Source organism: Aedes aegypti, chromosome 3, assembly GCF_002204515.2.
Source record: "Aedes aegypti strain LVP_AGWG chromosome 3, AaegL5.0 Primary Assembly, whole genome shotgun sequence".
NCBI classification, from domain to species: domain Eukaryota; kingdom Metazoa; phylum Arthropoda; class Insecta; order Diptera; family Culicidae; genus Aedes; species Aedes aegypti.
Window position 1 is genome coordinate 160,584,808 of NC_035109.1, and position 24,503 is coordinate 160,609,310.

The 24,503-nt window shown below is 38.7% G+C and overlaps 1 protein-coding gene across 11 annotated transcripts in view; it reads right to left on the reverse strand.

Moving 5' to 3' along the window:
• Nucleotides 1-21,824, reverse strand: part of LOC5575809 (tyrosine-protein phosphatase 10D) — a 134,936-nt gene extending 113,112 nt beyond the window's left edge. For all 11 annotated transcript variants that reach the window (XM_021849646.1, XM_021849640.1, XM_021849644.1 and 8 more), the window contains exon 1: nt 20,688-21,824. In XM_021849646.1, the coding sequence (XP_021705338.1) occupies nt 20,688-20,774 (87 nt within the window). In that variant the 5' untranslated portion in view covers nt 20,775-21,824. The remainder of the gene's footprint in view (nt 1-20,687) is intronic.
• Nucleotides 21,825-24,503: the final 2,679 nt, after the last annotated feature.

Below are 24,503 nucleotides of genomic sequence, written 5' to 3' on the forward strand. Positions count from 1 at the left end.
CACGAGGCCCATAATATTTATAGCAATACGATTGGGATTTGGAAAAGTGATGGCTATATGTAGATTTGTTGAAATTGTAACATTCAGCAAAACTGTTATTGCATAGAATAAAATAAAAATGAAATCATAATCGATTTTTTATGTAAGGGCTTTTCTAGGAATATCATAAGGATACTTTAAAGGTGTGTTAGCAGCAGCGTATCTAGGGCGGTGTGGTGGGTGCGGTCCGCACTGGGACACGAGTTCATATGGGCCCCAAATCGTGGTAAGAGTTTCATTTAATGTTATGACATTAATTTCTAGAAAACTAACACAGATAGCAGATCATTTTTTGAGGCTTAGTCACTATTTAAATACAAACCTTTTTAATTTATTCTGCTGGCATTAAATCCTGCATCAAGAGGTTCCAGAGAGACTCAAGTAACCACTTGCCCGTTAATTCACTTTTTCGGTCTTATATGGCTATTAGACGGCTGAAATGGAGTATGACAGCTGTATAATGGAACTATATTAGCACGCAGGGCAAATTATAGTGCTGTTTAGTTACTCGGGTATTACGCGATTTTGTCACAGGTTCTTTAGGAATTTATTTTGAGATTCCTCGAGAGAAAACTTCAGAAATTGTTCTAGTGATTTCTACAAAGATCTCTTCAGGTGTAGGTATACAACACAAAATCTCCCAATATTCCAGCATTGTTTCAAGGGATGGTATGAGGAATTTCTTCGTAATTTGCTCCAGGAAATTCATGAGCACAACAACGCTTTTCTGGACTATTTTAATTTTTTCAGTTGTAACTATAGGAGATCTTCCAAAGGTTGCTACAGAAGCTCTTTTAAGAAAATAAAAATCATTTTACCGTTCTTAAAGAAATTCGTTTGCGGATTTTTCCATGAAGATCTACGAGAATTCCTACGCCAGTTTATCTAGTTTGCCATTCAGATAATTTTATATGGAATCCTTTAAAGATTCATCCACGTTTACCTTAGGAAACTACTCCAGGGATTACTGTTTAATACTCTTCCTGGAATTCCTTTCGAAATTAACTAGTGATTCCTCATAAAGCTCCTTCAGAAATTTCTCCATGCGAAATGATTCCTGCAGTTCGTCCAAAGGATTTCTCGTGTATTCTGTAATTTATTTGAAGCAATCTTTGGGCAAATTTAACGATTTTTAAGGCATTTCTTCCATCAATAATTTCAAAATCAAAATGAAAATGTCAAAATTTTCCCAGAGTTCCCAATTTAAGTTGTATATGAATTATTGCTTTCCAGAGCTACTTCGCCAGCTAATATTTCCACTTCCATGACAATTCACTAGAAGTCCTCACTATCATTTTCAGTAAACTGATGTATCTATGAACATTAATTAAGAAAAGAAGACCTTAGGCTCATTAATTGACATTTTTGACATTAAACGACTACAACAAGATTATCAACTTATCATCATAAATTCCATCACTTTAGTCATAATTCTACCAAAGCTATTTGATCATCGTTTATTTGTTTATTTCAACAATCGATTTCACATTAGCGCCTTACGTTTAGACGGCGTTCACCTTCATTTTGAGGAACTCTGCACCGGGCCTCAAAAACTCTAGCTACGCCACTGTGTATTAGTTTTAGCAAAACGCTTGGAAACAAATTTTGGCCCATAGTGGGCAAAAGTTTGAGCCATGTATTACCTCGCGGAAAAATAGCATACAATTCATAAATTATCTTTGATTTTAGCGATATTTGCTTAATTGTGCGAAAAAATAATCAAAACTTCACGTTTTCATCTTAGTTTTGCGAACAACTACTACTTTTAATCCTGATTTGGTCAATTTTGTGATGAAAATTTAGTGTGCATTTTCCTGCAAACATAACTTTACGGGTGTTTGTGCCTGTCATAAAAAAATTGCTATGTTGTATTTTAGTCAGCAAACTTTTGCCCCATCGGTGTGACAAAAGTTGCTTCAAGACAGTCATTTTTAAAAATGTTATAACTAAAAGTGGATATACATTTTTGCACAAAATTGTCCAGCAAAATTGTAGCCAATATGCTGAAAGATCATTGAGTGGTGTTTATTTATTTTCAACTGTTATACTTTTTCTGGAAGTATTGATTATTCCATTAAGGTTGAACTTTTGCCCCACCTTACTCTAAGTGGTAACGCTCCAGAATAAATTGAACTCTATATGAGATGTTAATGTAACTTGTTGGCTATAGAGAATTGAAGACGGAGTGAACAAAATATTTGAAACCAGCCCAGAATGCTGCTGGATATACAGTATAATCTTCGATATATTCGTTGAAATTAGTTCAAACATATTTATTAAAATGGAATCCCTAGACTAATTCTTGTAGGATAGTGTATATTTAGATGGCATTGGATAGAAGTAGTTTAAATGTTCGAATAAAAATACTGAAAACAATTCCATTTGATTGAAACAGAACGATGATGTTTCTTGCTTGACATTGTTTTCGAGCCTCCTCAATTTCTGAAGTGAACATTTTAATGATGTTACTTGCATGATGTTCACTGCATTACATAAACACAGTGTGTCTAGCATCGCATTTTCTCCCTTATTTTCGATTTCTGCATGTGTATTACGCTCCGCAATTTACCGAGATTGATTTACGAGCTATTGAACGCTATGTAAAATTAGATGATATCATCGCCGTATACATTTTTCCCAATATTCTATTCAAGATGCCGGCAGTGGCCCTCAACCAAACAATGGACCAGCCCATGTGACGTTTTATTTTCACATAATTAAATTTTACTCATCGATCCAGCGGAGCGCGATGACGTATGGCAATGCATCGCATATGCAGCATTGATGCAATGCCACTTCTAGCATAACATGTGAAAATGGTCTATCTTGACAATGCAAACATATGAGATTTTATGCTGTTCTTATCAAAAGCATTATTATCCACTCATATCAACCGTGATAAACTTTTGAAATGCTTCATTCGTGTGTTTTTATGAAATCATCAGAAGGGCCTATTTCAAAACTGATCACCAACGTACGAGAACGTTCTTGGTTTGACTTTGTTTAATTTAAAATAAACTTAATTCAAAAGGGTCTAAATCGAAGAGCAATTTTCGTTAAGCCAAATCGGCAGGGTCTAACTCAAAAGAGGATTGTCATAGGGTTTAACTGATAGGATCTAATTATAAAACGATTCATGTACTTCACATAGCGCTATGAAACAATGTGAAAGTACTTACTTAAATTACAAATAGGAATTGTGAGTATGCCAAACAACCTTCTCAAGCGAATTTCTCAATATTTACGTTTAGCAGTTAGACCCCTATCGCATGTTAGCCTAGACCTATCTCTCAGATGCACCAACAGTGCGCTTGATGTTGCTCGTTGTGGAAGGTGAAAGAAGATAATGATGAGCTCATTCGGAACAATCTGTCCATCGGCTTGTGACATGGCACGGTAGCCGTAGAGAAACTGGTACTCCGACCGAGCTGATTGATTGCAATACATATTGCATATGGGTTTGTGCCGAACGTGTGTGGTTCTCTGTTATGGCACCAATAATAATGACGACTCAGTTTCATTCGACGACGTTGCCAATATAATGTACGAAAGCCCATAGGCTAGCCTTGAGAGTCGGGCAAAAAACCGACTCTGCTGTTGAAACAGGTTTTCGAGGGTATTTTCGGAATCTTATGACAGTGTTTGACTCATTGCCTTTGAGGGTGCGGATGTTCTTCGGTCGGCATTGATAGGTTTCTAAGATGTTTCCAGTTGTGGTATGGCTGTGTTGCCTTTCTCGGGACAATGTCGTGTTAAGTATGCTGTGTATATCTAATTTTATTTAGTTGGGGATAATATGTCTTTATTTAACGTATGGCACATATAATTTGGATGTAACCAAAATTATGCATAAACTCGTTGTGAAAGCATGCATATGAAACATATTAATAAAAGCTAGTTTGTATCCTTTTTGAAGAAATAGTATTGTAGTCTTACAATTTTTGTACCAAACATTCCTGAATTTCTAAAATAGTTTAAACCGTTGGCTATGGAACTGACTTGAGAATTTCAAATTGCTCGTATCTCAGCATAAATCAATAGTATTCCATTAAATTGTGAGGCTTGTTTCAATATTTGGTGAAGTTTAATGAATGTTGGAAAATATTCATTTGGAGAATTGTGCACAAAGTAAATTCAGAACATCTTTGGGTCAGGTAAGGTAAGAATCACATGAAGTGAAGTTTAGCTTTGTTTGATTATTAGGAAACGAAATATTTTCGTACAAAAAGTAAATAGACTCGAGATTTATGATAAGTTACGATTAATCAAAGCATATAGGGTGCCGGTGCCATTAATGAACTGCCTAAGCTATAAACAATCATAACAAAATAACGAAAAGCCTTAACAGAGATCTTTTGGCATCAGCAGAAAGATTTCAACCTCTACTATATGGGAAAAATATAAAAAGAGTGATAAAACTAATTTTTTAACATAAAATCGCATGAGCCACTATTGGTACACGTGTTCCAGTAGTTGCGCTAGTGCTCCAGTAGTAGACGTTCAAGAATGATACAAGCAATTTTAAACAAAATGGTAAATTTTTACATAGGTTTAACATTTTTCCCACGGAACAGCAACTAATATCTTTCGATTGAAGCATAAAGATAATCTCTGGGACTTTTCTTCATTTTTATACATCGATTTTAAAAACTGCTTCCATCCGTTGATCCACTACTGGAATACGACGGCAACTATTGGTGCAATGGAGCAAATTTTTTGCGTAAACTTAATTATTTATATGACTTTTTGAAAAAGTAAAAAGCTGAAATTTGGCAAATCGACTAAACTAGAGGCGATCTATCCACCAAAAATAACACATGTCGGTTTTATCTAAAAATGTACGTTTTATTCCATAGTCCAATCTACTGGTACATTACAACCATTGGTACCGGCACCCTAATGGCAACATTTAGTGTTTTGCAGTATTTGCAATGCCATAGCAGCCGAGACATCTGATATTGGATATTGGAGGTCATCCAAATCGGTCCTTCTGATCCTAATGATCTATCGATTCTATTGAAGTCTATACAAAGTAATACATGTATTAAACTTTCTTTCTAATCCATACAGTTATGTATCGAAAAGTGTACTGTTACGAATATTGCAAATTTTTAGGCCTTAAAAATACACATACATCATAAAATACATATAAAATTTTGAAATTTGTAGAGCTGTAGAGAAGTATTCAGCTTATTTGCTTGTAAAGGAAAGAAACTAGAGTATGTCAAAGTTGACCAGTATTGCACTGTATTGATTCATTCCATTCAAAGTGTTTTAAGTTATAGTTGGTTTTACTACTAAAATGAATTTTTGTAATCAAAAATTGTAAATGTCCTCATGCAACCCAAAATACCTATGCACAGGATTAATATTACGATATTTTGACAGTAATCAAATTATTTTGACAGCAATCAAATTGAAATAAATTAAAAACAAAATTGCATAATTCCAAAACATTGAACCCAATTCAATGTTATGTGATGCTCTTGGTCCACATAACAAAAGTAAAATATTCAAACTTGTTGAACTACTCAGATGTTCAAGTCAGCGGAAAGTTTATCTTTCAAACTGCAACCCACTTCGCCCGTACCATTGTTTGGTTTTCAGTGTATTGCCTCTGTTGATCTCATTCGATACCAAGCAAGTAATAAGTGTGTTGGTTAGCCACTATGACCAACTGGAGCCGAACTTTTCATTCAACGATGGCTCGGCTTGTGCGAGCTCATATGTATGTATTTATGCATGAATGGGCGATTGGTGCGTGCTCTACTGCAAGCAACTTTCGATTTCAGCTAAACTGGCGAACGGATTCGAATGGTCGGTGCCCGCGTGGAGGATTTGGAGTCGGTGCAAGGAAAAAACGCTATTCGGTATGTTAAATTAAGTGGAAAAATATTGTCATTTGATTCGTGCAACTTGTTCGACATCCGTTGGATTGAAGAAATGCAAGTTTTCTTATTTCTGGAACTGTGCAAACATTTTAACTTTGAATGTTCATGCCACTTATAGCTTTTTAAGGTTTGCTCATGGACAGCTGATGAGGCCTTGAAGGTGCAAGGCCCTAATTTAAGGACCAATTTTTAAATATTTAAAAACTATAAAAAGCAGTTTTTCAAGTTACTTGAAAACAAAACAATCATATGTTAAAATAACACCGTCTTCTTCTTCTTCGTGGCACTAACGTCCTCACTGGGACAGAGCCTGCTTCTCAGCTTAGTGTTCTTATGAGCACTTTCACAGTTATTAACTGAGAGCTTTCTTTGCCAAAGTTGCCATTTTCGCATTCGTATATCGTGTGGCAGGTACTGTAAAACGGGGTAATATTGATAGTTTTTTCGAAGAAAACTTGAATATTTATGCATGCTGTTTCAAAGACTTATAATTTATATTTTTAAAACAAGTACTGGTATCCTAACTATCGATTGCAGTTGATAGATTGCCAAAAGATTTATTCTGAACAGATATATAATTACATTCAATGCCACACAATGTTCTAGCATTGAAATTATGCTTCTTACATGTTAATGACACTGCGCGGTACTGTCAGTTTGTGTGACTTTGGATATATCTATAAAGAAAACTTATCAATTACTTTATGTCACGATTCGAAAACAAATCAACAGAATCGAATGATTTTTTGCCTAGTTTTCTTGGACATGCGCACACAAATTACGTGTCTGCCTGTTTACATTTATGCGCTGCTCAATCCTCTATTGATTCACACCGACAGACTTGTTAAAAACTTTTTGGAATCTTTTTACAGCGTTCCGAACGTCTCATGTCAGTGTGACTATTGTCGGCAGCAACTGCTGGTAAATTTATTGGGCAACTATAAATCAGCCGCATTTTGAGAAGTATTTAATGATTTCTCTGGCAAAATTGTTTGTTCAGATTTCAGCTGGCAGAATAAGAAATCATTTGAATGTTTTCGTTATTGTATTTTAATACCAAAATACCGTGAATTTGGCGTTTTATTTTTGATTGTCGATAATAGTCGGATGGTGCCGAAGCCATAAAGTACCCTATGCAGGGTATGAAGTATGAAAGTTGAGATTATCTCTCACTTACCGCTCTCTGTAACAATTGAGTGCTTCGTGAAGCCCAAGCAGGACGGTTCGGTTTTGCGTCGTCGGATAGATTTTGCTCACGGTTTCGCGCGTGCTTTAGTTGCCGGAGATTTTTTTTGTTCATGTTTTGGAGCGTCTGGGTAGTGCTTCGTAAAGCCCAAGGAGGACGGTTCGATTTTGCGTCGTCGGATAGATTTTGCTCACAGTTTCGCGCGTGTTTTCGGGACGCCAAGAAGTTTTGCTGTCAGTGTCAGTTTTGTGTTCAATCGAGCATGGATAACCAACTGGTGAGTTTGTTTCATGCTTATGATAACACATTTTTTCTTGAAAGCGTAACTTTTATGTAATATTAAAACAAACTTTGTGTGGTTCGTCACTATAAGTGTCAGCATTATGCTTTTTTTTTATATAATTTCAATATACATATAGTTTTCTCTTTTTGACATAGTTAAAAATTATCTTTTAAATTGTTCGACATTGTGAATGTTGACGTATTTTTAAAAACTTCTACCATATCGAGACAAAATGCACAGCAATATGTAATTTTCAAACCAACTATGTATGGTTCGTCACTACAAGTATCGGCATTATTCCCGTTTCGTATAATTTAATGTAATTTTCAGTTTTCGCCAATCATAAAAACGTCTTTAAAATTGTTCGATATTATAGATGTTGACGTATTTTTTAAATCTTAAACCAAAAACTTCTAGATACAAAAATACAAAACTAGCTTTAAATATAAGTCGTATATTTCCCCTTTGCATTGTACAGATGCAGAGGTATTCTCGATCTCTAGAAGCAACAATCATTACACCCTAACATTCCTTCCCCATCCCAACTGACTGTAAGGACTTGGCCGGCGCTGTTATTGATCAATAATATTAGATCTTCTAAAATTGCACTTCGAGAGTAAGCGGAAACTCCCATACCTTATTCATTTGGATCGTAGTGCAATTGTTACCAGTTCCGATCAATCACGGAGTAGCAACCATTGACATGTACAGTCAGTCTATGCTATGCACTTACCGCTCTCTGTAACAATCATGATCCGCAACACATCATGAGAGTTTGTTTATCGTCTACTGCTATAGCTCTGATATTATCGGTGAGATAAAAGTGCATGACAAAACCCATCTAAACAAGCTCCAAACCTGGGGGGCACTATTGCCATAGGATGTTCGGAAATTGTTTAACATGCCAGTAAAGTAAAACATTTACTCCCAATTGTAAATAAGTGAGAAAAATGGGTTTTATCGTCGCTATCTTTTTGGGCTCTCTTTCGCAGCTGCTGTTTGTCAAGCTTGTTTCAACTTGCGAGTTAATCATTGCCGATCATGGACGGATACAGATGCGATGTCTCTCTTCGCTTGCTTTGATCGTACTTCGCAATTAATTGAGAACGAATTCTGCAATTCCTGACCCTGTGTAGGATGAAAAATGTCGGACATTTTTAATCACAAATACGCATTTATAGGGGATTAATTACAGATTTATTATTGCGTTTAAAACGGTCATGAAAACTTCTTATACAGTGAACAACTGGACTGAAAGACGTTATTACATTTATGATCTGATTTTGTCAGCCCTTTTTTCAAAACTTTTTTCAGCTCTCCTTTGAAAAGAAAACAAGTTATGAGAATTATTTCTTCACTATGTTATGCATATTCATAATAATTTAAACTGAGTTGAATAAGATTTGAAGAACATTTGATGATAAAACGGGGAGAGCAAAAAAGTTCACCACAAAAAGGGGCTGACAACCCAAGTAACATTGATAGCTGAATATGTTAGTTTATTCAGCTAAAATTATGTTTATACAGCCTCTTTTTAGCTGAACAAATTATTTTTCAGCTATCAATGTTACCTGGGAAATCGGGTCAGTACAATATACCGGTCGTCAGCAAGTTGTGTATGATTAATACTTTTATTAGCGGTTTTATGGAATTTGTCGCGACTACCGGATATAACACCAAAAGTGTTCTTGGGATTAGCCAATTATATTCTGCTTGTCACACCATATAGAAAGTCAACCAATCACAGATGATAATCCATGAATATAGAAATTCTTATAAGAACACTATTGAGTGGAAGATGTAGGCCAAGTTCCAGAGTCATTATTAATTTGTAGAATATCATATGATATATTTATATGTGAACGCTCTACTATATTGTACGTGTAAGAGATTGATGTGATGCTGTGCTGTTAGAAAACATTTTTTAGTGTTGGCTGTGAGCCACCTAAATTGGATCGCTCGCACTCACACACTTGAGATCAATACTAGTCTTACGCAGGGCGATGCATCAGAAGTAGCAACCGCTGCAGTTTAAGCATACCTCACTACTCTCAGAAGTATAAACTAAATCTAGTGGCAGTGTGCAGTCGGATAAAAATCAAAAAGCCGAAGAATGCGTGCAACAAGTTCAGCTTCGAAGTATGTCGGCGCGGCACGGTTGGAATGGGCAACGAGCAACAACTGGCCGCGCGATGGTGCATGCTATCGGTATGGTTTGTTTGCATACAGTATTGGAAAATAAAGTCGAAGCTAATTCCATTTCCATACAAAATTATTATTTTGGATGGTGGTTAGATCTCAGTTATTTTTGAACCAATTAGAAGGAATTTTTCATGAAATTTATTTTCAAGTTTTTTCTCCAAGCATGAGTTCAAAAGTAACATAGAATTGAAAAGAAGTTAAAATTGTACACCAATTATCTGAAAATATGCAAGTCCTTGACAAAACCCGGCTTTAGAAAATTTGTTTGAATTTACAGTTGTTGTGAAAAGTCACTTAAAAATACATATGTTGAAATTCAAGTAACTTCTGAAGAACTGTGAAAATTACATTGTAATTTAATGGACCCAGAAATAACTCAGATCATCCCTCTGAAGTTGACCATTTTCTTATAGAAAATCGCAAATCTATTGTCCAATACTGTATATGAACCTGATTCCAAGAAGGGGAGGCACAGCTGTCTGCTTTGCCCTGTGCTCTGAACAGAATCCGGTTGCATGGGTTGAATATATCCGGAGGTCATGCGAGCTACATTGTGGTGTGTTTATTGTAGCATTTTTTAGGTTTGAAATACAATGTCATATTAGGAACCGTTGCTACTGTATACCTTGGCTCGTTTAGAGATCAAACCCGAAACAAATTTGGACATTCCATCAAGATTATTACTCTGTAAATAAGTGTTCGACATGTGGATCCTCAATGACTGCTGTTTTCGTGGCACGGCTACTAACTAGAGATGGTCGGGTTTCACATTTTTCGAACCCGACCCGTACCCGACTTATTTTATTTCTTCAAACCCGGACCCGACCCGTACCCGAAAATATTTCGCTGTTTAAACCCGAACCCGACCCGAAACCCGGAAATAAAATTGTAAGAAAAACCCGAATGAAAACCGAGCTCGTAAAGACGGTAAATTCATCGTTTCTAATGCATAGGGAAGCATTCAGGTTGCTACTCTGTTCACAATTATCACGAAACCCGACCCAAACCCGACACAACCCGACTTTTTTCAATCCCGAACCCGACCTGTACCCGATAATTTTGTAGCCTTCAAACCCGACCCAAACCCGAACCTGAAAAATTTCAAATTTTCGGGTCGGGTTTCGGTTTTGAAAACCCGAGACCCGACCATCTCTAACTACTAACTGATCTTGAAACTTCATACAAATAACCTTTACTTCTTCTTCTTGGCGTTACGTCCTTACTGGAGCAGTGCCTGCTTGTCAGCTTAGTGTTCAATGAGCTTTTCCACAGTTATTAACTTTTTTTGCCAAAATTTCCATTTTCGCATTCGTATATCGTGTGGCAGAAAATTTACATTACGAAAACATCCTGGACCGATTGAGAATCGAACCCAGATACCTTCAGCATGGCTTTGCTTTGTAGCCGCGGACTTTAACCACTCGGCTAAGGAAGGCTGCTATATGAAAAAACTAACTCTATAATTCCATAAGTCGATGGTCCCTTGAATTTTGGGTTATGGAGAGTCAACTGTATTAGCACAAATAAACTCATTCAACATATGTATTATTTGCCTAGCATACCGATAACGACGATATCAGTAATTACAATAAATACAAGTGACATATTGTGACAAGTGTACTTTTCCCTTAAGCAAATAAACACACCAGCTATCATATCAGTAGCGATAAATTATCTTTTATTGATCACCGCGGTGCGCCTTTACGACGTGTGTCATTAAAGGTCAGCCTCATCCTTGCTCACTAAATTCCCATGAAGCGCTCCGGCATGTCTGGGTAATACTGATAACGGCGCGGAATAAACGTTACGAACAACTGCATTGAGTGTGCGACATAATCTCATCAAACGACTTGCAACTGATTACAGATAATGGGTGGCTCCCATCCATGTGCCTTTACATCACGAGCTCCCCGCTCACCACGCAGTGAACCGTCTAATGATTCGACAGGAGCTATATGGCTATATAGACATGATTGACTCGGTGTAATAATTGTGACAGACAGATGTTCAATATGATTATGTCTTAATTACGGCGCATGCGGTAATCAGTAACAACGTCTTCTTTGGCATTAAGTACGTCCCCACTTTAACAGAACCTACTTTTCAGCTGTTAAACAGTTCTACAGTTGTAAATTGAAAGGTTTCTTTGTCAAAGTTATCATTTTTGCATCGTTTGACAGATACGATGAATTTTCATGCCCTTTCCTTGTTTCGAAACAAAATCGGTCCGTCCGGGAATCGAACATCTTCGGCATGACATTGACTAATACCAATAGACTTCATCATGAAATTCCGAAGTAACAATACGCCATGTCAAGACCAAGCAGTTAAAGCCCTTTTTGAATTGCCACTTTTAGAAAAGAAACAACACTTTTAGAAGTTCATTAAACATTAAACTATTGGTTGTTTTTGTAAATGAAATATACCAATATATCGGTTCTAATTGAATTCTCAATTATAGCAGGGCTGGTAACAGGTCTCATTTTAGAGGGTTGTTCTCTATTTTGATGCAAGTCTTCAAAAAGTCATTTTTTTATGGAAGGTCTCTAAAGTCTCTATTCATGCACGGGTAGGACCCATTATCCGTTGTGGGATAAAAGGAATTAAACAAGGAGTACGGAAGTGATCTACCATGGCAATAGTCCAGTAATTACTGACTTTATTGTTCTTACATTTAGGGAATACATAAATAATACATATAGCTAGGGTGACGAACGAACTTAGAAATCGGGAAAACCGGGAAATATCCGGGAATTTTATTTACTACCGGAAAAATCCTACATTATGGTTTATAGCTGACAATTACACTGGCAACTTCATTATTACTGATGAAAGTAGGAAAATAGTTATTATGGCAATTGCTCAAGGCTCTAGGACATGATAGTTTGATTTTTGTTTATTTTATCAACATTATAAAAGTATTGAACACCGTGAGCGCATGACGGCTCACCATAGTAGCATGTCCGAAAGAACTTGAAACTATTGAGAACGGCTTCCCTCTAGCACGATGTAGATAGCGCAGCCATTGTTAGCTGACCTATCGAAGACTCTTCGCCAACCAAGAAAGGCAAAAGTAGAGCAAACGGATTGATTTTACGGCAACAGACTCGGCAACGAATAAAGGACAACGATTGGAAAGATTGATCTTGGAACGTGAGAACTTTGAATGAACCCGCGCGTGTTGGGCTCCTGGCTCGTGAACTGCGGAATATCGGCGTGATTGTGGCAGCTATCCAGGAAATACGCTGGCCGAGAACCGGAGAATGTGAATTCCGAGCGGTGGATCCCATCGCCAACACTTCATTCAAGTACCACGTCTACTACAGCGGTGGTGAAGTTGGCTTCATAGTGATTGGAAATCATAGAATCTGTGTGTTGAGAATGAAGGGCAAATTCTTCAACTACAGCCTGATCAGCATATATGCGCCAACGATTGATAAGCCCGATGACTTATGAAGGATGAGTTCTATGAGAGCCTGGATAAGGCCTACGGAGAGTGCCCAAAAAAAAATGTCAAGATAGTCATCGGCGACACATATGCGCAGATCGGGAAAGAAGATTTCTTCCGACCCGTCATTGGAACGGAAAGCCTCCATTCCGTTACAAATGGTAATGGCCTGCGGCTAGTAACCTTCGCTGCTGCTAGAGGGATGGCAATCAGCAGTACCTACTTCGCACGAAAGAATTATAACTCCCCGAGACTCCCTTGGGAACCCCTGAAGAGCTAGTGGCTACCAACCACTCCCGGGTAACTAGCTCAGTAACATGAGACCCCTGAACTGTGTCGCAGGGTCGGCATGTTACTGGGTAATTGGAGTATGAAAACAGGAAATTTCACATTCTTAAACATTTATTGAGCCCTTGTGTGGTGTGTGGGTGTGGGTCGAACATTGGTGTGGCGTGTAAGCGAGACTTTGGGAAATACTGTACTCACTGCTGCAGCTATTCTTGATTCTTCTACGTCGCGTTGGCCCACACGGCTGTTCCTGCACTACCGTGTGGCCAGAAACTCGCAGCGAGGCTGCTCGGGGTTGGTGATGGCGGAATGGCTGTTCCAGCGGACGTTGCCGGTGATGGTTTCGGTGAACAGGCGTCTTCCTTCATAGGCGAAATCGGCACGGCCCAGGGCGATACCGGAATGACCGTGCCGAGAAGGTACCCTCCTTGGTGGTTAAGGCCGAAGGCCTGAGGGAATTGTCCGGGATCGGACGAGGACGAATCCTTTGCTGTTAGGCTCGGAAGTCAAGATGTGTTGACGCCGTGTGTTGACCGTTCTCAAAAACGGATACGAGGTCCTGAAGTGGATGAATATTTTCTGTCAGGTTGGTCAATAGTTTAATCCAGACCTAATTACCTGAACGGAGGCAGGCGAACATCCCAATTCCTTCCCATAAGGGGGGGGGGTCAAACTTATTGCACTGCACTACACTATGGTCTACTCACACGGACACCTGTATTATTTCTGACCAATCTTATCCAATTTCGAAGATGGCCGCGCCCATATGCGGAGTGATTTTACCTCTTATTCCACAACACCATTTTTGTACGAGATCTACGAAACCCCTTCAAAAACGTCTTCCGCTTTAGCTACAGCGGTACGTGCTATTCGCTTTCGTGTAGTGTACTGATTTATATTAAAAACGTGAATTTTCACTAACTCATACAAACACGAAACTCTAAAAATTGAAACCAACCGGTTACAGAATATCCGCAAACACACCTGGCGACACCCAAGTGGTGATGGCTGCCTCCAAATAGACCACGTGCTTGTTGATAGGCGACATTTTTCAGATGTCATAGATGTCAGGACCTTCCGAGGCCCAAATATCGACTCGGATCATTATTTCGTTGTAGATAAAATTCGGGCGCGGTTATCCAGCGTCACGACTTTCACAACAAACAGAACGCTGCGCTTCAATATACAACGCTTGTTGACTGGTGGGGTAGCTGCACAGTACCGCCAGCAGCTACACTAGCAGTTGGAAAGAATAAACGTTGCTGTAGATGTCGACAGCCTGTGGGACCCTATCCACGAAGTTGTGACAACAATGGCGTGGAAAGTGATTGGTATTGGTCAACGACGAAACGACTGGTTCGATGAAGAGTGCCACAGAGTGACAGACATGAAGAATGTCGCCAGAAGCCGTATGCTTGTGGCCGGTACCTGACATAACAGAGAGCGGTGCAGGGCAGCGACAGCCGAATAAAAGCGAATCCACCGCAAAAAAAAGGCAGCACGAAGAAAGTGTGGTAGCTCAAGAAGGCATGAACCAGAATGATATGCGGAGATTCTATGCAACGGTCAATGGTGCGCGGCACAATACCGTACTAGTGCCCGCCATGTGCAATGATCGAAAAGGGAATTTGCTGACCGATAAAATGGCGTGGCTGCCAGGTGGAAGGAGCACTTTCAGCAATTGTTGAACGCATTGCATGTTGAACACATTGCATTGCATTGATGATGACGATCAAGCTGTGGACCCACCGACCATAGGTGAGGTTAAAAAGTCTATCAGCGAGTTGAAGAACTGTAAGGCTGCTGGAAAGGACGAGATCCCGGTCAAGCTTCTCAAGCATGGAAGTGAGCTGCTTTAACAGTCGATCCACCGAGTACTTCTGAAGGTATGGGAGGACGAAGAATTGTCCACCGGCGGACTGAATGGCCTTATACGCCCAATCTGCAACAAAGGGCACAGACTGGAGTATGCCAATTACAGAGGAATTACCCTGCTGAATTCGGCGTACAAAATGGATAATTGAAGATAGTTTTTGTCAGTGCTCACCGCATCAAAACAAAGGCGCTACTGTATATGGGATATAAAATTGTGACAGCATTACTGTTCTGTCAAACACGCAAGGCTACGGTGGCGCTATCTATGCTTTCCATAGCGGCCGTTTTGGTTATTTTAATGATCCATTCTGTCGCGCATCCTGTTTAATAGACTGAGACCGCTCGAGGAGTCCTTCGTCAGCGAATACCAAGCTGGTTTTCGTGAGGGCCGCTCGACTACGGACCAGATGTTTAGCTTGCGAATGATCCTAGACAAATTCTGGGCGTATAACTTGCAGACTCACCATCTGTTTATTGATTTCAAGGCGTCGTACGAATCAGTGAAAGAAATGAGCTGTGACAGATAATGTCTGAACATGGTTTTCCGGCGAAACTAATTAGGCTGATACGTGCTACGCTGGATGGTTCGAAATCAAATGTTCGGAATGTAATAACTTGTTGAAATATGTATTGCGATATTGTTTCGGGTTTCCCTGACCTCAAATAAAATTCCATGACTTTCCATGATTATGCAGGTTGAAAAGATCCTGTTCGCAAACTCATGAAGTTTTCACACGCAAAATGACTGGAAAGTCAGGGAATGTCAGGGTATTAACATTCAGTTTTCAGCTATTTTCCGTGTGGAGCCTTTATGACTTTCCTAACGGGATCTTGAGGAATACTAACGGTATTCTGGGTATATCAGGCCTACTCCTCAGCATATCCAGTGGAAAGTTTAGAGTACTGAAAGCGATCTGGACGTTCCAAGTATCTGGGGTTTCTTGTAATGAGGAATCTGGTGGATTACTAGCGCAAACCTGTGAATTCTTAGGAAACTTAGGACTTCTAGTGGGTTCTATGTAAACCTAGCAGACTCCTGTGCATTCCAAGCAAATCCTGAGAAATCTTGAGAGTTTTGTGTCCTTTTTTTCTGTTCGGGATGAACCACTGCGACCAGTTTTCTTTGATCTTTTGTGGTATACCCGTGTCCTTTGTTTAGTGCATGTCGTTCTACTCCATTACTATTGAGAAATAATGAAGTAGTCGTTTTTTTACAAATATCATTCTTTACCATTTTGCATAGAGCCTCTTTAGAAAAAGATACCGCTATTTATACCTTTCGAAGAAAACAGTTTGTCACCATTAAACTTTCAAAAGCGTGCCCCTTAATTAGGTTCGGCCACTATGCTGGTTGAATGATACTGATTTTGACCATGCATCGGTACTCTAGCGTATCAAATTACTGCTTCTACTTATAAGGTTCAAAGTCGTTTTTTGAAACTGAACAGGTTTCATCGCATGAGACATTTAGATTCATTGCAACAAGAAGTTTATTTTAGAAGTTAGGAGGTCTGCTACTCCACTGATTCGGAATCGTTTCCCTACTAGATATCGAAAGATAAACTCTTGAACTCGGAAAGAACTTGTCTCATGAGTTGAAACCAACCTCAGATGGTGATTGAGCCATTTTTCCACTTAGACCTCCTCATCATCTAGGACAAATAGGTCTGTCTTAGTGGCATGTTACTCTTTTATACTCTTCCGATCGTACCTTATAAGTTTTAACAAGAACAGATACAACAAGAGTACAATATGGTAGATTTCACCCCGTAACGCACCTCGAAAAGGTGATCTACCCACGTTCTTCTTCTTATTTCTGGCGTTACGTCCCCACTGGGACAGAGCCTGCTTCTCAGCTTAGTGTTCTTATGCGCACTTCCACAGTTATTAACTGAGAGCTTACTATGCCAATGACCATTTTTGCATGCGTATATCGTGTGGCAGGTACGAAGATACTCTATGCCCTGGGAAGTCGAGAAAATTTCCAACCCGAAAAGATCCTCGACCAGTGGGATTCGAACCCACGACCCTCAGCTTGGTCTTGCTGAATAGTTGCGCGTTTACCACATTTTATGCCATCTTTAAGATGCTACCTGTTCTCGTATAAAATTGCTTTATGTGAAACTTACATTATTCTGAACGTCCTTATCCGAAATGGGCCACGCACATCAAAAGGTGGAAGCAGAATTTAGATCAGGGTTGCCCAACGTACGGCCGCATCCGACCCGCGACCTCATTTTATGCGGCCCGCGGAGGGTTCGAAGATTCTTCTCATGTTTGACCCGTTGACTATTCTACTAATACGAAGTTAGAACATACCAAGACTAATCGTTTTAGTTTTCATTCTAGTTTCAAGCCAATAATTTGGGTCGGTAACGTTTTTTTAAATCTTCTTAAATTAATTATAAGAATGATTAAAATTATTAATTTTAATTCTGGACGTTTTGCAGCTTTTTAGGCTGTAGATTGCAGTTTTCATAACGGTTAAAATTGTTTTACGTATGAATCTGACTTGAGGCAATAATTTGATTTGAGATTACTATTATTCTGCCCTTCTACGTGTACTTGTCCCATGTTCTATGTAAACTATATGGACCGCGGGACAAATATGCGTAGAACGGCAGTATTGGTATTACAATAAAAAAGCTATCATGACGATCTTCAACATTCCTGAACCTTCAACAAGCCTGAATAAAACTCATTACCAAAACGTCAAATCTTCAAACACAATTTCTCTGAGTCATAGGATAATACTCATACAGAATTTTTGGGAATAAATTTTACCAAAACTTTAGCTTGATTCACGCAGAGTCCTTGACATGATTACAAAAAAGACAGGCTTCAAACAAAATCTGGAACAGAACTTCGAAGAATTTTTGACACGACTTTCACGAAAAACATAGGTAGGATTCTCACTCAATCTTCAATAGGATTCCATAGTCTTCTAGCCAAGAATTTCAACGAATTCAATACGTAATTTTCTAAAATCCTGGGAAAGGTTACAAAATAATACAATGTGGTATTTTGACAACATCTCATGCTAATTTATAATATATTTTTGAGTAGTTTTATATAAAGCTTTGAGCAGGTTTCTTTTGAAATACTGGTTAGCATTCTCAAAGATTCCAAGATTCGAAATGATGATTGAGTAAGACACTAAAGGAATCCTAGGCACGATTCTTTTAAAATTTTGGAAACTCAGACCACGATTTTATTACAAGCTTTATCAGGATTTTAAACATTATGCTTTATTCTAATAATATTAGGTCTGATTCTGAAAGAATTTGGAATATAATTTCTATAAAATCCTGGGAATTACTTTCATAGGTTCCGAAATTACTGGGGTAAATTTTTCAAAATATTCTGGAATAGATTATTTCATATTTTTAATAGGGACTCTAACAATATCCAGCAGGATGCATACCAGCAAGTGAAGTGTAAGAACTTCTGATTATCATAATAAATGCGGTTTACACAGTAGTAAACGAGTTCGTGGGCAGTTATCAAAACAGCTTCGTTGTACGGCCGCGGCCGTCAACTGTACGGCAACCCTTTCAAACATGCTCTGTATCCCAGGACTCATGTGATTTGAAGGTGGCATATAATAATATTGTCGCATAGCTATGGAAAATCATGGACAAGAACAGCCCCATGAAACATGCAATATTGATTAGAGTGACGATGGACGGTTGGCAAAACTATGTGAAACTTTTAGACGAACACTCCAATTTTTTTGAACCCCGCGAATTAACTCTAGATGATGGAATTTCGTGTTTCTTGTTCAACATTGCGCTAGAAGGTATCATACGGAGAGCCGGGCGTAACGATAGAGAAACGACTTTCAACAGATCCAGTCAAATCGTTTCCTTTCTTGATTGGAAATATTTTTGAGTTTTTCCAAGCACGATGGACAACAGTAGTTTTATTATGGTTATAGATTGGCAGGGCAAAAGGTAACAAAATCATGATGAACTGTATGGGAATATTATCTTATTTAACTGCATTAGACTTGACTGAAAAAAAAAACACAATCAATGATATCGTGATCAAGAAATTCCTGAAATTGTTAATCAAATTAGTTGACTCATCGCTAGAAAAATTTAATATAAAGTAATCAATGATTTCATTTGCACCCAATCGTTCTGCTCAACAAACCGAGAATCTTTAAATAATCATAATTATTTTATTATTTTCTATAATTAATTACTCGGTAGGTCAACTTTCATCTGTTCATATAGTGTTTATATTGAGCTATAGCGTTTATACTCAGTTCGTTAGCTGTATTTCTAAACCTTTTGTAATAATTTCGGTCAACTATAATAGTTCATTGTGTAGATAGTTAGAGCAAGTGTACCATTAGTGGTGCACCTAAGGGAAAACTGCTGAAACACGGTGTTAAGATCATGAAATATATGATTTTAACGTATCATTCGATAGATCTCAAATCCTTCTATCATTCAAATGTATAAAAATCACGATTCATTTGAAATTTCCCTGTAAAAAGCCTTGCACCAATAATAGGAACACTGTTCCTTTAGTGGAGGTATATTTTAAGGATGGTTCCTTTAGTGGCGCAAACCATTGATTTCTTATGGGACCCTTCACTATGGGCACTGATGCACCACTATAGGTGCAAAGGAGCAAAAAAATTGTTTTAAATAGTTTTACGGTTAAATTTCATGAATATTATTCGATTACTTGTATCATTTTCGCATCGTACATAATACAAAAATATCACATAACCATTTATTAGCGCGAAACATGCCAAAACACACTACCTCCACTATTGGAGCTACCTCCACTAAGGGAGCGTTTGTCCTACATTATGACAACGCCTAATGAAGATCTGTATTCCGTTCCAATTCTTTGTATTACGAGTGCAAATAAGTCTGTATCCTTACGACCTGAATATTATGATAGTTTGAACTCCTGTTAAATTTTAACCCAGTATAATACGGGATAATCTAGCGCCAATGGATCATTGAAGGTAGATTTTGTCAGTGCTCACCGCAAAACAAAGGATCTGGGATTTAACATTGTGACAGCATTGCTGTTCTGTCAAGCACACAAGGCTACGGTGGTGCTATCTATGCTTTCCATAGCGGCCGTTTTGGTTATTTTAATGATCCATTAGGATACCATTGAAAAGGCAGCTAATGAATTTAGGTTCAAATTGGCTTTGACGATCAATAGCTCTCAAGATTACAGATAGCTTCTGTATATGCATGATAAATGTGGAATAGAAACAAAAATAACACATAATGATTTTTCTGTTGCCTTCTTGTTTCTTCTAATCAAGACTATTAAGAATGAAAAGCAAACCCCTAAATAGATACAATTACCATTGATCAACATTAATTCAGCACCACTTCGCGCTGGAATTTAAACATGACAATAAATGCCGAACCGGACTTCGACAGAAGAAAAAACAATCAACAAAAATCAAATCAGTATGCGAAACCTAATACGCCTTACCTGTATCAGAGTGGAAGTCAGTGCTAGCAGCAGAGCGAGCGAGATACCCGATGTTTTATATCCAAATATGGCAGCAATTGAATACATGTTTATGCGGTTGCTATATATAGACCTGTACAGCGACTTAGAGATGTGTGTATGTGTGTGATGGAATTGTGTTTCTCCTTTTTGTTTTTCTATACCTCCACTTTTCTTCCCTTTGACTTTCTGTGTGATAACTTCTTCTCCGAATAATTACAAAATATAAACTTATCGTTGAACGATTGAAGCAGATTACGATTCACCTCACACGCAGTGATTGCGATTGATGGAGATGCGGAAGCGATGACAGTGGTAGGAGTAGAATCGAACTCGCAAAAACACAGAAAGGAGAAGGGGATTCACTATTTACGCCAGAAGCATTAGCTAGCTGCACAGATTTGGCCCGTAGAAACGATTAAGCATGCGAATTCCATTCGATAAATTTTCACTTTTCTTTATCATCTCGCTAGCATTTGTGGCGCTCATTGTTTCACACTATTTTTCGCACACCCCCTATCTTTCTCCCTTCAGCCCCGTCACTTGTACATATAACTACGTTTATGGTAGCACACTGGCAACTTGAAATTTGATATTTCATTCATTTTTCCTTTTGCTTCATTTCATACACACATCCGTCACCTCCACTATTCGCTGTGTCGCCACGCAGAATAATTGCCTTGGGCCATAATTTCCTCACAGTTACTCCTATCCGACGACAACGGCGACAGGCCAAACCTGCTGCTGTCTACGTATGGGGTCACGTACGTATATCCATGGGTATTTTGTGCAAAACTATGATCCAAAGGGGCTTTAATGGCGCTTAAAGCAAAGACAGAACGAAATCAATGAATCACTGCTCTGCTAAGGACGAAACTCCTGAAAATGCTCAGTTGGCACACTGTGCCAACAATTGTGACGAGTTGGATACACACAAATCTTCAAATTTGCAGCAAACGGATCCAAAATGACATAAAACAAATTGATGTGTGTGCGAGTAGATTTCACTCTGCGCCTACACACAGCACTTCAGATTTCTTCGCGACGGCGGCGATCGAACGGACGAAACGCGGACCTGCTCAGCTCGGCTCTCGTGCTACTCTCGTACTGACTGGCTGCAAATGTTTGCAATGTGTAGCCAAGTGCAAACGTCAAGTTTCGTAGGAGTCTCAGCACTGACGTTCGAGATTCGTGTACGGCACTTGACGCGCTCTCACGTCTCACTGCTCATGGTGAATAGTCGGTGTGAAATTGAAGTGAAATATGTGAGCATTTTGATAGCATTTTGTGTAATTTTTAATTAAAACAATTGATGTTTGTTTTGGATGGAAGTGGCTTTCAATATATTTTCTGATTTTAATAATACTTACAAACTGTAGGTATGATAAGCAGAGTAAAATTAAAATCTCCATAAACTGTTGAATAATCCTAGAGGTAGTGCTTAAACAAATTCGGCATTCACACCGATGTTGATGACGATAGTACTCACGGACGCCCATCTAAACAGCCTTGTGCAACTTGCATGCGCTACTCAAATGGTTGGTTTCCTGGTCATTAATCGTGCGAGTGCAACATCAGAGTTTTGGTTGTATTTGTCCTGCATTCAACCCGACGTCGAAGAGAATCAGCTTCGTCACATGTGTAGTATCCGCAGCTCAACCTCCAACTGGTGTATTTAACATTCGATTCCACCATCAGCCGAATTATTTTTCCGCTTCTACAAACTGAACATCTTTACTCCACAACTATCTTCACTCAACTCACTCTTGTTCTGCAAGCTCCGAACCTGCATGGTTTTGAACTGTCACTCATGCACGCTGAGGTGATCATAGGTAATATCATATTAATATTGACCTTATCAAGCATGCTCAAAAAATGCTATTTATAGAAATCGATTATTTTTTCTCCATTATATTACAAACTTCAGATCCTACAACATGGTGCAGAAGAACCTAGCGAAGAATGACCTGAACTTAACCCATAACGCGGGTAGATCACCTTTTCGTGGTGCGTTATGGGGTAAAGATCTACCAATGAACCCTAGTCCTGACTGCTTCAAACGAAGAGAACAGGATGCTATAGTAATCAAAGGAACACTATTAGTCCTTGTTACATTTTAACCCTTGTTAAAAGTGACAAGTCTCGGTTTTCCAGTAGCTGAGAATGACCTTGAGACAAGGATAAAAATGAGTCGAAATCAACAAGTTGTTTTCTAATCTTTTATTTATTGTTCTCTAGTTTGAAGAAGTACCCAAGTAACCATAAGCACTAATAATAAGCCCTTAATCAGCATCATAAATGCGTACATGCATTATAATAGCACCACAAATGCTTAAACACCCTATAACAGCACTTCCGCTGCATAGAAACCCTATTACAGCATCATTAATGCTTCTAAGCCTGATGCATACAGGTATTAAATAAGCACTATATTGGCTTTATATTCGAATACAGGGCATGTTTAAATGCCATCCAGTGTTTTGACAGATATACCACGTGCTTTGTGTTTGCATATAGTGGTAAGAGGGAGTCAAACATAAATCTTCTCACTACTACAATTGCAGGTTTTATGACGGGGAAAAGTGATGTTTTAAATTGGTCACTTTTATTTCCAATACTATTCATCTTATGTGGCCGTAGGAGCAAAGGAGCAGGACAACAACTCAACAATACGGGTGTCGCAGGTTCGAGACGCAAAATGAGGAATTTCATCATCATAAAACGAGGATCAAAATGTGGCAATTGTAAGTCCTCAAAAGGATGAAAACTACCAAAACGAATATGTCTGATACGGAGAAGTACTATCTGTATCATTTTATTACATTTTTTGCATACTATTAGAGGATTCCGTTTTCATTCATTCATTTATTTACCTCGTGTACCAGTTGCTTGGGCGCATACGCGAAAGCTCTCTGGCTGCGTACGCGAAAGCACAAAATATTCGCCCCAAAAACCTGGCGAAAACAACTGACGTTTCTCACGTGGTCTTATATCAGCATTAGTGGTGCAGAGAAGCACGGTTATATCTTGGCACCATAATGGCACGCTATTTCGCCTTTTCTGGCATTATAATAGCATTATATGCGTATATAAAACTGACATGCATCAAATGATTACCCTATATGCGCATATAATGCTGTTACCGTGCCGCATTATCGTGCTTACTGGTTACTTGGGTAAGGACTAGGATTCTGATGCATGGACACAATATCGGTGTCACTTCCCGACTTTATCAAGGGATCCGATTTTGACTGATAAAGGGGCGCGCCTGCGGAGAGTGTACCCACCACACCCTTCGAAGGGTTTAAAAAGCGGAACCTTTCAATTAGAATCCTTTCCTGTGATCAACCCAAGTAACCAGTAAGCACGATAATGCGGCACGGTAACAGCATTATATGCGCATATAGGGTAATCATTTGATGCTTGTCAGTTTTATATACGCATATAATGCTATTATAATGCCAGAAAAGGCGAAATAGCGTGCCATTATAATGCGAAGATATAACCGTGCTTCTCGGCATCACTAGTGCTGATATAAGACCACGTGAGAAACGTCAGTTGTTTTCGCCACGTTTTTCGGGCGAATATTTTGTGCTTTCGCGTACGCAGCCAGAGAGCTTTCGCGTATGCGGCCAAGCAGCTGGTACACGAGGTAAATAAATAAATGAATGAAAATGGAAACCTCGAATAGTATGCAAAATGTAATAAAATGATTGAGATAGTACTTCTCCGTATCAGACTTATTCATTTTGGTGGTTTTAATCCTTTTGAGGACTTGAAATTGCCACATATTGATCC